The sequence below is a fragment of the Mus pahari genome, chromosome 15 (assembly GCF_900095145.1).
Source record: "Mus pahari chromosome 15, PAHARI_EIJ_v1.1, whole genome shotgun sequence".
Classification (NCBI taxonomy): domain Eukaryota; kingdom Metazoa; phylum Chordata; class Mammalia; order Rodentia; family Muridae; genus Mus; species Mus pahari.
The window spans coordinates 40,969,303-40,982,359 of record NC_034604.1 but is presented as its reverse complement, the minus strand read 5'-3'; the positions used below and the strand labels follow the sequence as shown (position 1 = coordinate 40,982,359).

Genomic DNA, 13,057 nt, shown 5'->3' with positions numbered 1-13,057 from the left:
CTCAGCAGCCACGCCCCGGCAAGCCCCGCCCTCGAGCTGCCCGTCCCAATGTAGCCACGCCCCGTGAGTCCACACCCCCAGGACTAGGCGGGGTCGGCTTCGCGCTCCGCCTCAGTGGTCCAGCAGTTTGGAACAGTGTGCGGAGCGTGGGAGGACGCCCACGGGGCCCACGGGAGCTGATCCCGCGCACGGGCGCGGGAGTCTCGGCGAGGGAACATGGCGGCTCTGACTACCGTGGTGGTGGCGGCGGCGGCCACAGCAGTCGCCGGGGCGGTGGCGGGGGCGGGCGCGGCTGCGGGGACCGGCGTGGGAGCGGCGCCGACGCCGCAACAGGTAACGGCGGAGGCTCCGGCCTTGCTCGGGGCGGGCCTGCGTTTGAAGGCGCTCGGAGCCACGGCTGTACCGCGCTCGGTCAGGCCTCAGTTGGAGAGGACTCCCTTTCTTTAAAAAAATGGGAGCTAATTAATGATGGGAGCTCTGGGTATTAAGTCGGCAGTGGCCCAGGGCTCCAAGCTGGCTTGGAGTCTGAGCACCAAGAAGTGGATCTGTTTGATTGCATCGGTGCTAGGACACAAGGAGGGACCGGATAGGTGTTTCCCAAGATGGGACTCCTAAGGACCCCAGTCTCCATATGGTGGAATGGAAATCTTTTGTTTAGACGAGCAGAATCCTTTTCTGCTTTTTTCCCCCCCATAGCAGTTAATACCACGGGATATAATCCATATTTTATTCATGTTTTTAAATTGTGTTTCTGCCTCCATGAAAATGTAAGTACCAGTTAGGTAGACATTTTCAGCAGCTTTAGGTATTGTTGTATTTCTAGCTCCAAGGACTGTACCTGTTGTGTGCCCAGCACGGTGTACCTTCGAGATAGTAGGCACTTACTAAATATTTGTGGTTCAGTCCAGACATGAAGGAAAACTACCGCGAGCTGTGAAGTCTCCATCGCCCTTTTCTAAGGGAATGGAATACAGTGTTCTTTCCAGTGTGAAGTTAAGGAAATTACATCTAGGGAAGATTTTCTTATGCTTCCTTTCGTTTTTCTCCTTATTCTCTCTCTATCTATATAGCTCTATAACTCCCAAATGTGTTGAGAGAAAATATAGAGTACATCTTAAATATAGATTATGTAAAATATTTTGAGTATGTATTTTTAAAAAAAAGCATGACCACTGGGTTGTGGTGTATGACTGTAATCCCGACATTACAAGAGGCCGATATAGGCTATAGAATGAGAACTTTTCTCAAAAATGAAATGAAACAAACATTTTTTTTTTTTTAAAAATGGTCTTATTCCAGTGGTGTAATTTTGTTGAGTGTCTTTTTTCATGACAACTTTCTGCCTTACTGTAGAAAGCCAACATGACTTCCCCACCTAAATCGTTATGCTTTACATCCTGATGTACCTTTCTTTCCAGCTTCCTGACACTGTTATTGGCATATATTATCAGGATTCTGCTTCAGTGATTTGTAAAAGTTGCATTTGCCTTTCAGGGATTGGGTCAGAATGACCCGTGGGTCTGTTTCACTCTGTGCCATTTAGCAATCCCTGGAGACATCTTTGGATGTCACAAGAGGCAGGATACTAATTACTAACTACTACTACTGAAAGGTGCTACTAACACCTAGTAGAGCCTGAACGACAGTCCCTCCCTGAAGAATTATTTGCCCAATAATGTCAGTATACTGAGATTGTATTTACCATATAGCTGAGAATCACAGTAGCAATGAAGTAGAATTTCTCAGGAATATTAATATTAAGGCTGGTTGTACTTTTTAAATTGAAATAGGGGCTCACTTTGGTGAAGTGCTTGTTGCATAACTTCAAGGACCCGAGTTTAAGGCTGGGCTCCACAGCGTGCACCGGTAATCCTAGTGCTGGAGAATTGGGGGCAGATGCCTGACGTTTGCTGGCCAGACAGCTTAGTCACATCAGTGAGCTCTGTTCAGTGAGAGAATCTGTCTAATAAAATAAAACACGGTGGCGAGAAATGAAGGAAGATACCTGACATCAATCACTGGCCTCCACATGCATGTATACCAACACATAAACATGTGAGAAAGTTAGGATCGTTGGTGTGCTATGGTGTGATGTTTTGAACAAGTTTATGTGTTGTCTTTCCTTCATACTCTTCCCAGTATCTCCCCAACCACACACACCTTCTTGTGAGGTTTCTCTATTGTTGTCTTCTTCTTCTTCTTCTTCTTCTTCTTCTTCTTCTTCTTCTTCTTCTTCTTCTTCTTCTTCTTCTTCTTCTTCTTCTGGTTTTTCGAGACAGGGTTTCTCTGTATAGCTCTGTCTGTCCTGGAACTCACTTTTTAGACCAGGNTGGCCTCGAACTCAGAAATCCGCCTGCCTCTGCCTCCCGAGTGCTGGGATTAAAGGCGTGCGCCACCATGCTCGGCTTCTCTATTGTCTTCTTGATGTCTTCATATGGTCTTTTATGATTCCAGATATGGACTGGATGGCTCACATGTTAAGAGTACTTGTTCTTCAAGAAGACCTGGGTTTGGTTTCCAGCACCCACTTGCTGGCTTACAAACCTTTATACCTCCAATTCCAGGAGATCCAAAGCTCTCTTCTGGCCTTTACAGGTGACAGTCACATACATGGTGCACAGACATACATACAAGCAAAATACCCATACACATAAAATAAATCTGAAAAAAAAAAATAAAAGGACTCCGGATGTTCTAAAGAAAGGTTCTGTAAGGAACAGGAAGCAGACAATTCAGAAGCTTCAAGAAGACCCTGAAACTGACCAAATGCACTAGGGCCTTCCCTCTCTAAGCTTACATAAGCGGGAAGGACTGCTGAGAAACACTCTCAGACTAGCCCAGCTTCCTAGAAGAGGTAGATGAGACAAGCTACCCAGAAGAAGCAGTGACCAGCAACGTTGTCTGGGAAAGTCACTCTCCAACCTGTTGAACTGTCTGTGTGCTGTGCAGTGAGCTTCAGGTTTCCACTTTCATGAGCTGTCTGTCACCCATGCTGGGGTGGGCTTTTAGTGTTGCAGATGTCTTTGAGTAATTTCTTCTCCTGTAAGTCACCCCTCACCTGTACTCTGTAAGTAACCCCAATAAAACTCATTGGTTCACTAAGTTGAATTTTGGCAATTGTCCTTTGTATTGTCTGGTTTTGTCTCAGCTTGATACAAGCTAGAGTCATCAGAGAGGAAAGAGGCTCAATTGAGGGAATGCCTTCATGAGATCCAGCTGTCGGTTATTTTCTTGATTGGCGATCAGTGGGGTAGAGCCCAGACTATCGTGGGTAGTGCCGTCCTTGTGCTGGTGGACCTAGGTTCTATTAAGAAAGCAGACTGAGCAAGCCAGTAGAAGCAAGCCAGCAAGCAACACCCGTCCATGGTCTCTGCATCAGCTTCTGTCTCCAGGTTCCTGGCCTATTTGAACTCCTGTCCTAAATTCCTTTGGTGATGATGGATGGTGTGGAACTGTAATGCCAAATAAACCCTTTCCTCCCCGCCTTGCTTTTGGTCATGGTGTTTTGCCAAATCAGTAGAAACCGTAACTAAAGTATCCTTACTTTGGTCACACTCGTGGGAGTGCGAGACCGTTGGTCACACTGCGTCTATGGTTAGGAAGCAAGAAAGATGAATGCTGGGACTCGGCTTCTTGCCTCTTCATTCCCAGACACCAGCCATACAGTGGTGCTGCTCACATGCAGGGTAGTACAAGTAACCAGTAACTGCTCCTTCCCTGCCTTCCTTCTCTCCAGTCGCTGGTGACCGTCATTCTCTTGTCCTTTTCTATGAAACCAACTTTGTTTAAGGATTTCCATATAATAAGAGCATGTCAGTGTTTGCTGTGTTATACTTAGCGTAATGTTCTCTAGGTTCACACCTGGACCTTAGGCCGGATTTGCAGAAGTGTTACGTTTCAGTCACTAAGTGGCTGGTAGACTAGTTTCTGGATAGTTTGTTATGTGGTAAGAGGAAGAAGGGAGAAAGGCCTGAGAAGTCTTCATCTTTGTCTGACTGGAGTTCTGTGCTGATGAAAAGGAAAAGCTGAAGTGTAAGCTGCTGGCCTGCGTATTGAGATGTGCTGCAGCAGCATACCGCTGTCCTTCCCTCCCCAAAAGGACTAAGGTACGCATTGGGTCAAAGCATTCAGGTGAGTCGTGACTGCTAGCCAACAGCTAAGCTATCCTAGGTTACAGTGCCACAGGAGACAAAGATAAAGACTTTACAAAATTACTTCATAAATTGACAAACATACAACAACAAAGCAATGTGCAGAAGCCTTGCTTTTGGCTTTAGCCCTTGCCACAATATATTGTGTTCATTTCTTTTTTTTTTTTTTTTTTTTTTTTTTTTTTTTTTTAAAAAAAAAAAAATATTTTTTTTATTTATTTATTTATATATGTAAGTACACTGTAGCTGTCTTCAGACACTCCAGAAGNGGGCNTCAGATCTTGTTACGGGTGGTTGTGAGCCACCATGTGGTTGCTGGGATTTGAACTCAGGACCTTTGGAAGAGCAGTCAGGTGCTCTTACCCACTGAGCCATCTCTCCAGCCCCAAGAAATTTTTTAAAAATGTGAGAATGATCTCTTTCTGTTGTATAAAATCAAATTTTGGGGGTTGAAAAGTGCAAGAAATGGAAATACCACCAGAGAGACCGACCCCAGGTTTAACTGGAAGAAAAAGAATCTTCAAACTTGATTTAACACAGATTATACTGTCTGGAAACGCAGAAGAAGATGATGAAGACAGTAAACAGTGTCAAGGGCTCTGTTCATGACTTTGAAACCATGATGGAAACCATTCTCATTGTAGAAGACCCAGAAGCAGTGTGTGAACCAGCAACCAGAGGCTGGACTATAATCTTCAAATACCTGCCCTAGTGACCCACTTCCACAGTTTCCACCTCCTGAAGGCTCCACAGGCTCTCAAAATAGAATCACCAGCTAGTGAACAAGCATTCAAAACAGGAGCCTGTTGGAGCCATTTGAGACTCCAACTGTAACATTCCACTCCTAGCCCTCAAAACTCATGCCATTTATAATGCGAGTTCAAAAGCTGAACTCTATTGAGACTTGGGACAATCTCCTAGTTGTGAGCTTATTGAGTAAAAAATAAAGTTACTTTAAACATACAGTGGCACAGAATAGACATTTCCATTCCAAAAGGGAATAATGGGAGAATGAAGTGAGGGATAGGACCAAAGCCACACTGAAAGCCAGGGGGCCCAAATGTTAAACCCTGTGGCTCCATGGCCAGCACCTGGGCCACATGGTCTCATGATTGATCACTAGTGAGTTTGGGTAGCATTGCCTCTCCACTGTGGCCTCTTTCTTGGGCTGCCTTTCCTTGGTGTCTAGCTTTCTTAGGTAGATATACCACATTCCTATGTCTACAGCATCCCGAGTCTACCTTAAAGCTCAGGCTCATATATTCCTGCTTTGTGGACTCTGGAAGGGAATCCAACTTTGCTACATATCGCCTGTCCTCCCAGGCTTTTCTCTGGAATTTTATTGGAAGCCTCCATGACCCTGTGACTCATGTACTCTGGGCCTGCAGACAGCATCATATGGATGATGACAAGCACTGTCACTAGTTCAAGCATTAGCCAGATCTCACTGGACTGAGACTGCAGTGGGAGTGTCAGCTTGAACAGGAAGAGGGAGGGAGTCTCAGTTGAAGAATTGCTTTCATCAGATTGGCCTATGGGCGTGTCTGTAGTGCATTTTCTTGTTTGCTAATTAATGAAGGAGTGTCCAGGTCACTGTGGGCAGTGGCATCCCTAGGCAGGTATAAGAAAGGTAGCCAAACCTGAGTCAGGAGTAGGCCAGTAAGTGTTCCTCCATGAACTTGATTTCAGTCACTAACTTGGCTTTCCACCATGATGGACTGTACAGGGCCAAGTAAACCCTTTCCTCCCCAGGATGCATTTGGTTAGTATTACATCAGAGTAATAGAAAATAAACTAGTAAGCGTTCTTGCTGTATAAGCATGAGGATCTGAATTCAAATCCTCAGCACTCATGTAAAATTCAGGGTGTGACTGAACGCACTTATAACCCTAAGCATTATGGAAGGCATAGACAGAATTGCTGGGCCTTGCTAGCCACCAGCCTAGATCCAGGCATGGTGAGAACAGTACGAGATCCTGTCTCCAGGAAGGATGGTGGTCATTGATAGAGCAGGGCATCTGATTTTCTCTGGCCTCTGTACATATTCAGGGACACAAAAGGTAAATAAGAGAATAGTGGTAAACAGACTTCTCTTAAAAATTAAAAGGTAATAAAAAGATGTCCATCACCATTGATCATCATGAACTAATCTAAACCACTCTAAGAGGGTTGTGTATGTAACTTAGAGTGTGTCTCACACATCCAGGGCCCTGAGTTTGATCCCCAGCACACCAAATAAAGAAATATTGTGAGGTGCCACTTTATAACCATTAAGATAGCTGTAATGGAAAGGGCAAATAATAATGTGTTGGCAAGGATACAGGGAAATTAGAATCATTCACATATTGCTGATGGGAATATAAAATGAAGCCGTTACCATGAAAATAGTTTACTAATACCTGGAAATGTTTTTAATAGTTGACATTATCAAGGAAGTGAATAGATTGTAGTGTGTAATTATTAAAAAACCATGTTAATGCTGTCTATACCAGCAATGCAGTCTGTTGCCAGCCTGGCACGTAGCTGGAGACCATGACCTCATGTTTCTCCTAGCCAACATTTCTCCCACAAACACCCAAACACGGGCTCTGCCTCTCCAGAGCTCAGAGGTCACTCTCTCAGTCTCTGCAGCGCTTTTGAGAGCCCACACTCCGCTGTGGTTACCTCTCCCTTGGAGCTCCCCTCTTGCCCAATCTTCCCATCCCAAAGCCTGGTTGAATTCTGCCCTGCTATGTTCTTTCCCTCCGGCCCACCTGATTTGCAGCAAATGGAGAACACCAGACAATATTAGTTTAGAATCAACAGATGAACTTGTGATCCTCCTGCCTCTGCCTCCTTCAGCAGATCCTACCTGCGTGCATGAATTTATGAAATTCCTCGGCAAATGGATGGATCTGGAGGGTATCATCCTGAGTGAGGTAACCCAATTGCAAAAGAACTCACATAATATGCACTCACTGATAAGTGGATATTAGCCCTGAATCCTAGAATACCCAAGATACAATTTGTAAAACACATGAAACTCAAGAAGAAGGAAGACCAAAATGTGGACACTTTGCCTCTTCTTAGAATTGGGAACAAAACTCCCATGGAAGGGGTTACAGGATAAAGTTTGGAGCTGAGACCAAAGGATGGACCATCCAAAAACTGCCCCACCCAGGGGTCCATCCCATAATCATCCACCAAACGCAGACACTATTGCATACACCAGCAAGATTCTGCTGAAAGGACCCTGATATAGCTGTCTCTTGTGAGGCTATGCCAGTGCCTGGCAAACACAGAAGTGGATGCTCACAGTCAGCTATTGGATGGAACACAGGGCCCCCAATGGAGGAGCTAGAGAAATTACCCAAGGAGCTGAAGGGGTCTGCAACCCTATAGGTGGAACAACAATATGAACTAACCAGTACCCCCAGAGATCGTGCCTCTAGCTGCATATGTAGCAGAATATGGTCTAGTCAGCCATCATTGGGAAGAGAGGCCCCTTGGTCTTGCAAACTTTATATTCCCCAGTACAGGGGAACACTAGGGCCAAGAAGGGAGAGTGGGTGGGTAGGGGGATGGAGGGGAGGGTATAGGGGACTTTGGGGATAGCATTTAAAATGTAAATGAAGTAAATACCTAATAAAAATTGGAAAAAAAGTGCTTTAAGAAATAAGAATGTAGTATGCTGTAATACGTTATGTATCATTAATTTTCAATATTCAATATTCAAATTGTCCCTGATAAAATTTGAATTATAAAAATAGAAAAAAAAAAAAAAGAATCAACAGATGACACAACCACTGGGTGTGGAGTCTATTGTCCTAAACTCATCAACTATTCTACATTGCAAATCTTATGGTGGTGGAATCTGCCACCGGGTCTAACAGTTCCTGTTCTACATGTTGTAACTCTTGCTCCTGCCTCCCCATACCGAAAGGGCTTCCTGTGTGCCTCCTGCGTTCCCTTTTCCTCAGGAAGGCCCGCCTCCTCCTCCTTCACCAGAGATTGGCTTCTTGTCTTTATTATCCAATCAATTAAGGAAAAATTCCACTACAATAGATGATCATAGTGGGGGAAACTGTTAGTGATATATGAATATAAAATAAGGGGTTTATATTCATAATGCATAAAGAATGATTCCAACTCAACAATAAAAAGGTAATTCAAATGTTAAAACAAGAAAGTGAAAAACAGTCACCTTACGACTCAAATTCTGTGGCTAGATGGTAACAAAATGTAAAACATTTTTTTACATTAAAACTTGTTTAGCATATTTATAGTAGCACTTCATATTGGGGACATAGTGGTAATAACCCAACTGTTCATCAGATGATGGGCGATGAGCAGAAAAAATGAACGATAAATCCATATAATATAGTGACTCTCAACCTGTGGGTGGCAACCTCTTTGAGGGTTGAAAGACCCCTTCACAGGGGTTGCCTAAGACCATTGGAAATATCAGATATTCATAACAACAAAACTGCAGTTATACAGTAGCAATGAAAATAATTTTGTGGTTGGGGGTCACCACATCATGAGGGGACTGCGTGAAAGAGTCACAGCATTAGGAAGGCTGAGAACCACTGATGCAATACAGTATTAATTTAGCTATCAAAAGTATAAGGTGGGTTAGAAAGATGGCTCAGTGGGACACTGCTTGTAGCACAAGTATGAGAACCTGAATTTGTATTCCCCAGCACTTATATGACAGCCAGGCGCGACAGTGCGTAGCCAACCCAAAGGCTGGTGGAGCAAAGACAGGGGCGTCTCAGAGTCTTCTTGGCCACACAGCCAGCTAATGAGTTAAATCCAGTGAGTAACCTTGTCTCAGAAAGATAGATGGAGACAGTAAAGTGCACCAGACGCTGACCTCTGGTCTCCACACATACATGAATGCATTCAGACATGTGAACATGTGTCCAGTGCACACATATCCACAGAAAAGGAATGAAATATAGGTCCATAGAGTATCATGAATGGCTCTTAAAATATTGGCTAAGAAGAATCAAACATACAGAAAAGACCCATTGATCCAATATAGTGAAACTCAGAAAAGCAGGCGCTGAGAGACGGCGTCAGGAGGAAGAGCCTGCTAATGGCTGTGAGTTTATCTTGGCGTGATGAAAATATTTTGGAGCCGGACAGTGGTGGTGGTGCATAACTTCATAAATATCTAAAAAAATCACTAGTTTGTCAACACTTTCAACAAGTAGTATCTTATGCTGTGCTATCCCCATTTTAAAACTGTTCTTGCTCCGAGAAATATAAGCCTTGTGTACTTTCTCCTCTTCTCTCACCTCCTTTCTCTGCAGCCGCCCTTGGTCACATATACTGTTGAGATGCACGCTGCCTTTGACTTTTGGTGGCCTAGCTAGTTGTCACACTCTCATCCCTGGCCTGTACTACTCATATATCCTCTGGCTCCATCGCCATAATAATATCAACTTACTGTGTCAAAAAACAAAACAGTCAAACCCAGCCGACACATTCTAGTTAAGAACTAAGTATGGCAGGATTTCCTAAGCATTTTCTACTTATCAACCCCACTAACCTGAGAAGGCTTTTTTTCAAGATTTATTTTATTTAAGAATATGTGGGGTGGGGTGGAGGTGTGCATGCATGCAGACGAGAGCCAGAGTCCACAGAGGCCAGGGGCTTGGGCTCTCTTCCACTAGCGTTACAGACAGCGGTGAGTCTTCCATGGTGGGTTCTAGGAATTGAACTTAGGTCCTCTGCCCGAACAGCATGCATTCTTAACTGCTAACCATCTCTCTAGTCCCCGTGTCAGAAATTTTTATGTGACACTGGGTTTATAGGTATATAAAATGGGTGCTCAAATCAAACATTTACTGATAATAAATTGTAAAGAAATTTAGTTTAAAACAATTATTTGGTATCCATATAATTTAACCATTAATAAATGATGAAAGCAAATTTGTGTACTAATAAGGTTAAAGTAAATCATGTTGATATGAAACTGACTGCCACTTCTGAAAGGTTGTAAAATGTTTGAATACTTTGGAGAAATGAAGCGCCCTAGGGGTAATGGTCGAGTGATTGACTAGCCTGAAGGCTGTCCTCTGAAGAAGCACCTCTGACCCCCCCCAAGCCTCTCACATCCCCTCCCTTCAGTACCCCCTCGTGTTTATATCTCCACAAGTGTGTCACCTTCCTTTCCTGACTGACACCCTGCTGATAACATCTGTGTTACACTGAACGACATATAGGTATACTTCAGTACAATCCAATGGGCCCTGAAACTTCCATACCTAGCACAAAGCCACCTACCCACTCATCTCCAGCCACCTTTACTGATCCCTTGCCGGAGTCGTCTTTTCTCTGCTAGCCAGTCTTTCTGGCTCTCAGATTTTGGCTAGCTAATCCCTTGACCTAATCACCTTTCCTTCTGATTGTATGGCACTGTGTCCCTTCTTCCTTCGTTGTGAGCCTCTCAAATAGACCCTTGGGGTGTTCTAAGAGAGTACAAGCACCCCCACCTCGGGTCCCTTTGGTTCCTCATTATCACTTAGCACATTTTCTGGCTTTTTGTTCATTTTGCCTACTCTTTTCTCTTTAAATCTGTTTTTCCTCATGATACTGGGCCATCCTGGTATAGAATCATCCTTTCCTGCTCTACCTGTCAAATCACAGTGTTCAATCTAGAGATGATAAATGACTTATGAATAAAGTACACCTGTTTTTGTCAGTAATCCCTGAACACAGCATTTCACGCTTAATTTAGCATTTTAAGATAGATTTATTTTGTCTTCAAAGTATATTTTTATTTTATTTGTATGAATATTTTGCCTTCAAGTGTGTATGTGTTTGTACCATGTGCATGTGTGGTCACTGCAGAGGCCAGAAGAGGGTATCAGAACTGTAATCTGAGTTACAGTCAAGTATAAGATATTACCTGGGTGCTAGGAACTGAACAAGCTCTCCAGCCCCCAAAGTATGTTATTTAAAAACCTAGATTGATCACACAATGACCCCCCAGAAAACACAGAGCTTTATTTCTCTAGACATCTCTTGCCACTTTTATCATGGATGCTTATTCTTGTTCTTTGTGCAGAGTGATGGCGGCTTTAGTGCTTCAGGTGGAATTCGTCCTCTTCAGCTTCAGAACTGGAAACAGAAAGTTAGTCGGACAAAGAAAACAGAATTCATTCGTACAGCAGAAAAATTAAAAAACCAGTGAGTATAAGAATATTATCTCCAAATAATATCATTAGCTATTTTATAATGAACAATATAAAATTAATTCAACTCTACCTTCCCCAGTCTCACAGTATTAGGAAACTTCCAATCACTCTCCTGACAAACATAACGAGGAGGAGGAGGGAGGTGTTAAATGCAGCCTATTTAATATGAATTAGCTGTAGGTGGAATTGTCTCCATTTTGTTTTATTTTTTTACCATTTTATATTAGTGTATTTTTAGGAAAACAAAACAATAATGTATTTATTATTATCTCAATGTATCTCAAGTTGTAAGTAGGCACTTTAAGAATATTTTTGAGAAAGGATTCTAAAGAATATGTATCTCCTTATAGGTTGTGAAGTGGGTAAATGATCGATGTAGGACTAGTTCCTCCCTTCGAGCTCCTTTCCTGTCTCCCCGCCCTTTTTCCCGCCCTACAACATGTGGTTTCTCCTTCCTCTTTTTTCAACCCACTGAGTTCTTGTTGCTGCCTCTGTATGCCAGGGTCTAGGATCATCAGTTGAAGCTCTTTTCAGGAGCTACATCCCGGAAGAAAGTTAGTCTCTCTCCTCCAGGAACCACTAGTTACCAATAGCTTCTCAGCTAGAAGTAGGCTGTCATCCATGACATGCTGGGGTTTTGGTTGGCTTGATCTTCTGTAAGTCTCATAGAAGCAATTAGGGCTGCTGTGAGTTCATGTGTGTGACATTCATGTTGTGTCTAGCAAATCCTGTTTCAGCGAAGAACTCTTCTACTTCCAGGTCTTATATCCCCCCCCCCCCATCTTCCTCAGTGATCCCTGAGCTTTGGGGAAAAGCCTTGTTAAACTGATGTCTCATTTATACCCAAGCACTCTATTGTCTCTGCATCTCTGCATGCTGATCACTTGCGGGTCTCTGTATCAATCTCTGCCTAGTGCAGAAAATGCTTCTCAGATAGAGCTGACAGATACACTGACCTGTATGAAGATAAAAACTTGTCAGGGCCAGTATAACACTTTGTTCAGTTGGCAGAATAATAGTATTAGGTTCTCCTATAGGGCCCATGTTGTAGCCAGTCATGAGTTTTGATCTAATTAACAGTACCAGGCATGGGTTCTATCTTTTAGAACAGGCTTTACAAGCAGTCAGAAAGTAGTCAATTACTCCCATAAATTGATCCTACTATTTTATCAGTGGTCATATTTTTCCAGGCCAATTTTTACTGTAGATTAACAGGGTTCATAACTGGGAAATATTACTGAATAATTTTTCTCTCCCAGTATCAAGTTGTCTGTCCTAGTTAGGGTTACTCTTGCTGTGATGAAACACTATCACTAGAAGCAACTTGGCGAGGAAAGGGTTTATTTGAATTATACATCTACATCATTGTTCGTCAAAGGAAGTCAAGACAGGAACCCAAACAACTAGAACCTGGAGGCAAGAGCTGATACAGAGGCCATGGAAGTGTACTGCATACTAGCTTGCTCCCTGGGACTTGCTCGGCCTGCTTTCTTATAGAACACAGGGCCACCAGCCCAGGGGTAGCCCCATCTACAATGGACTAAGTCCTCTTACATCAATCACAGTCCTCAACTACCCATGGAGCGGGTGGGAGATGTGGGCTTTCTGAGCAAGTGACTGTGGGCTTAACCTGGAGTCAGATCAGGTTCCTATAGAAATCTATAGGATGACCAAAGCTTCTGGGAAATATAATGTAGGGGCTCTTGCCTGCTGTCCTCA

The 13,057-nt window shown here is 43.4% G+C and overlaps 1 protein-coding gene across 1 annotated transcript in view; it reads left to right on the top strand.

The window, feature by feature from the left end:
* The first annotated feature begins 216 nt into the window (after positions 1–216).
* The window catches only part of Ccdc112 (coiled-coil domain containing 112), a 28,407-nt gene continuing 15,566 nt past the window's right edge, over positions 217–13,057 (top strand). Inside the window, exons 1-2 of the mRNA XM_021214322.2 lie at positions 217–411; positions 11,209–11,330. Coding sequence (XP_021069981.1) covers positions 217–411; positions 11,209–11,330 — 317 coding nt within the window. The remainder of the gene's footprint in view (positions 412–11,208; positions 11,331–13,057) is intronic.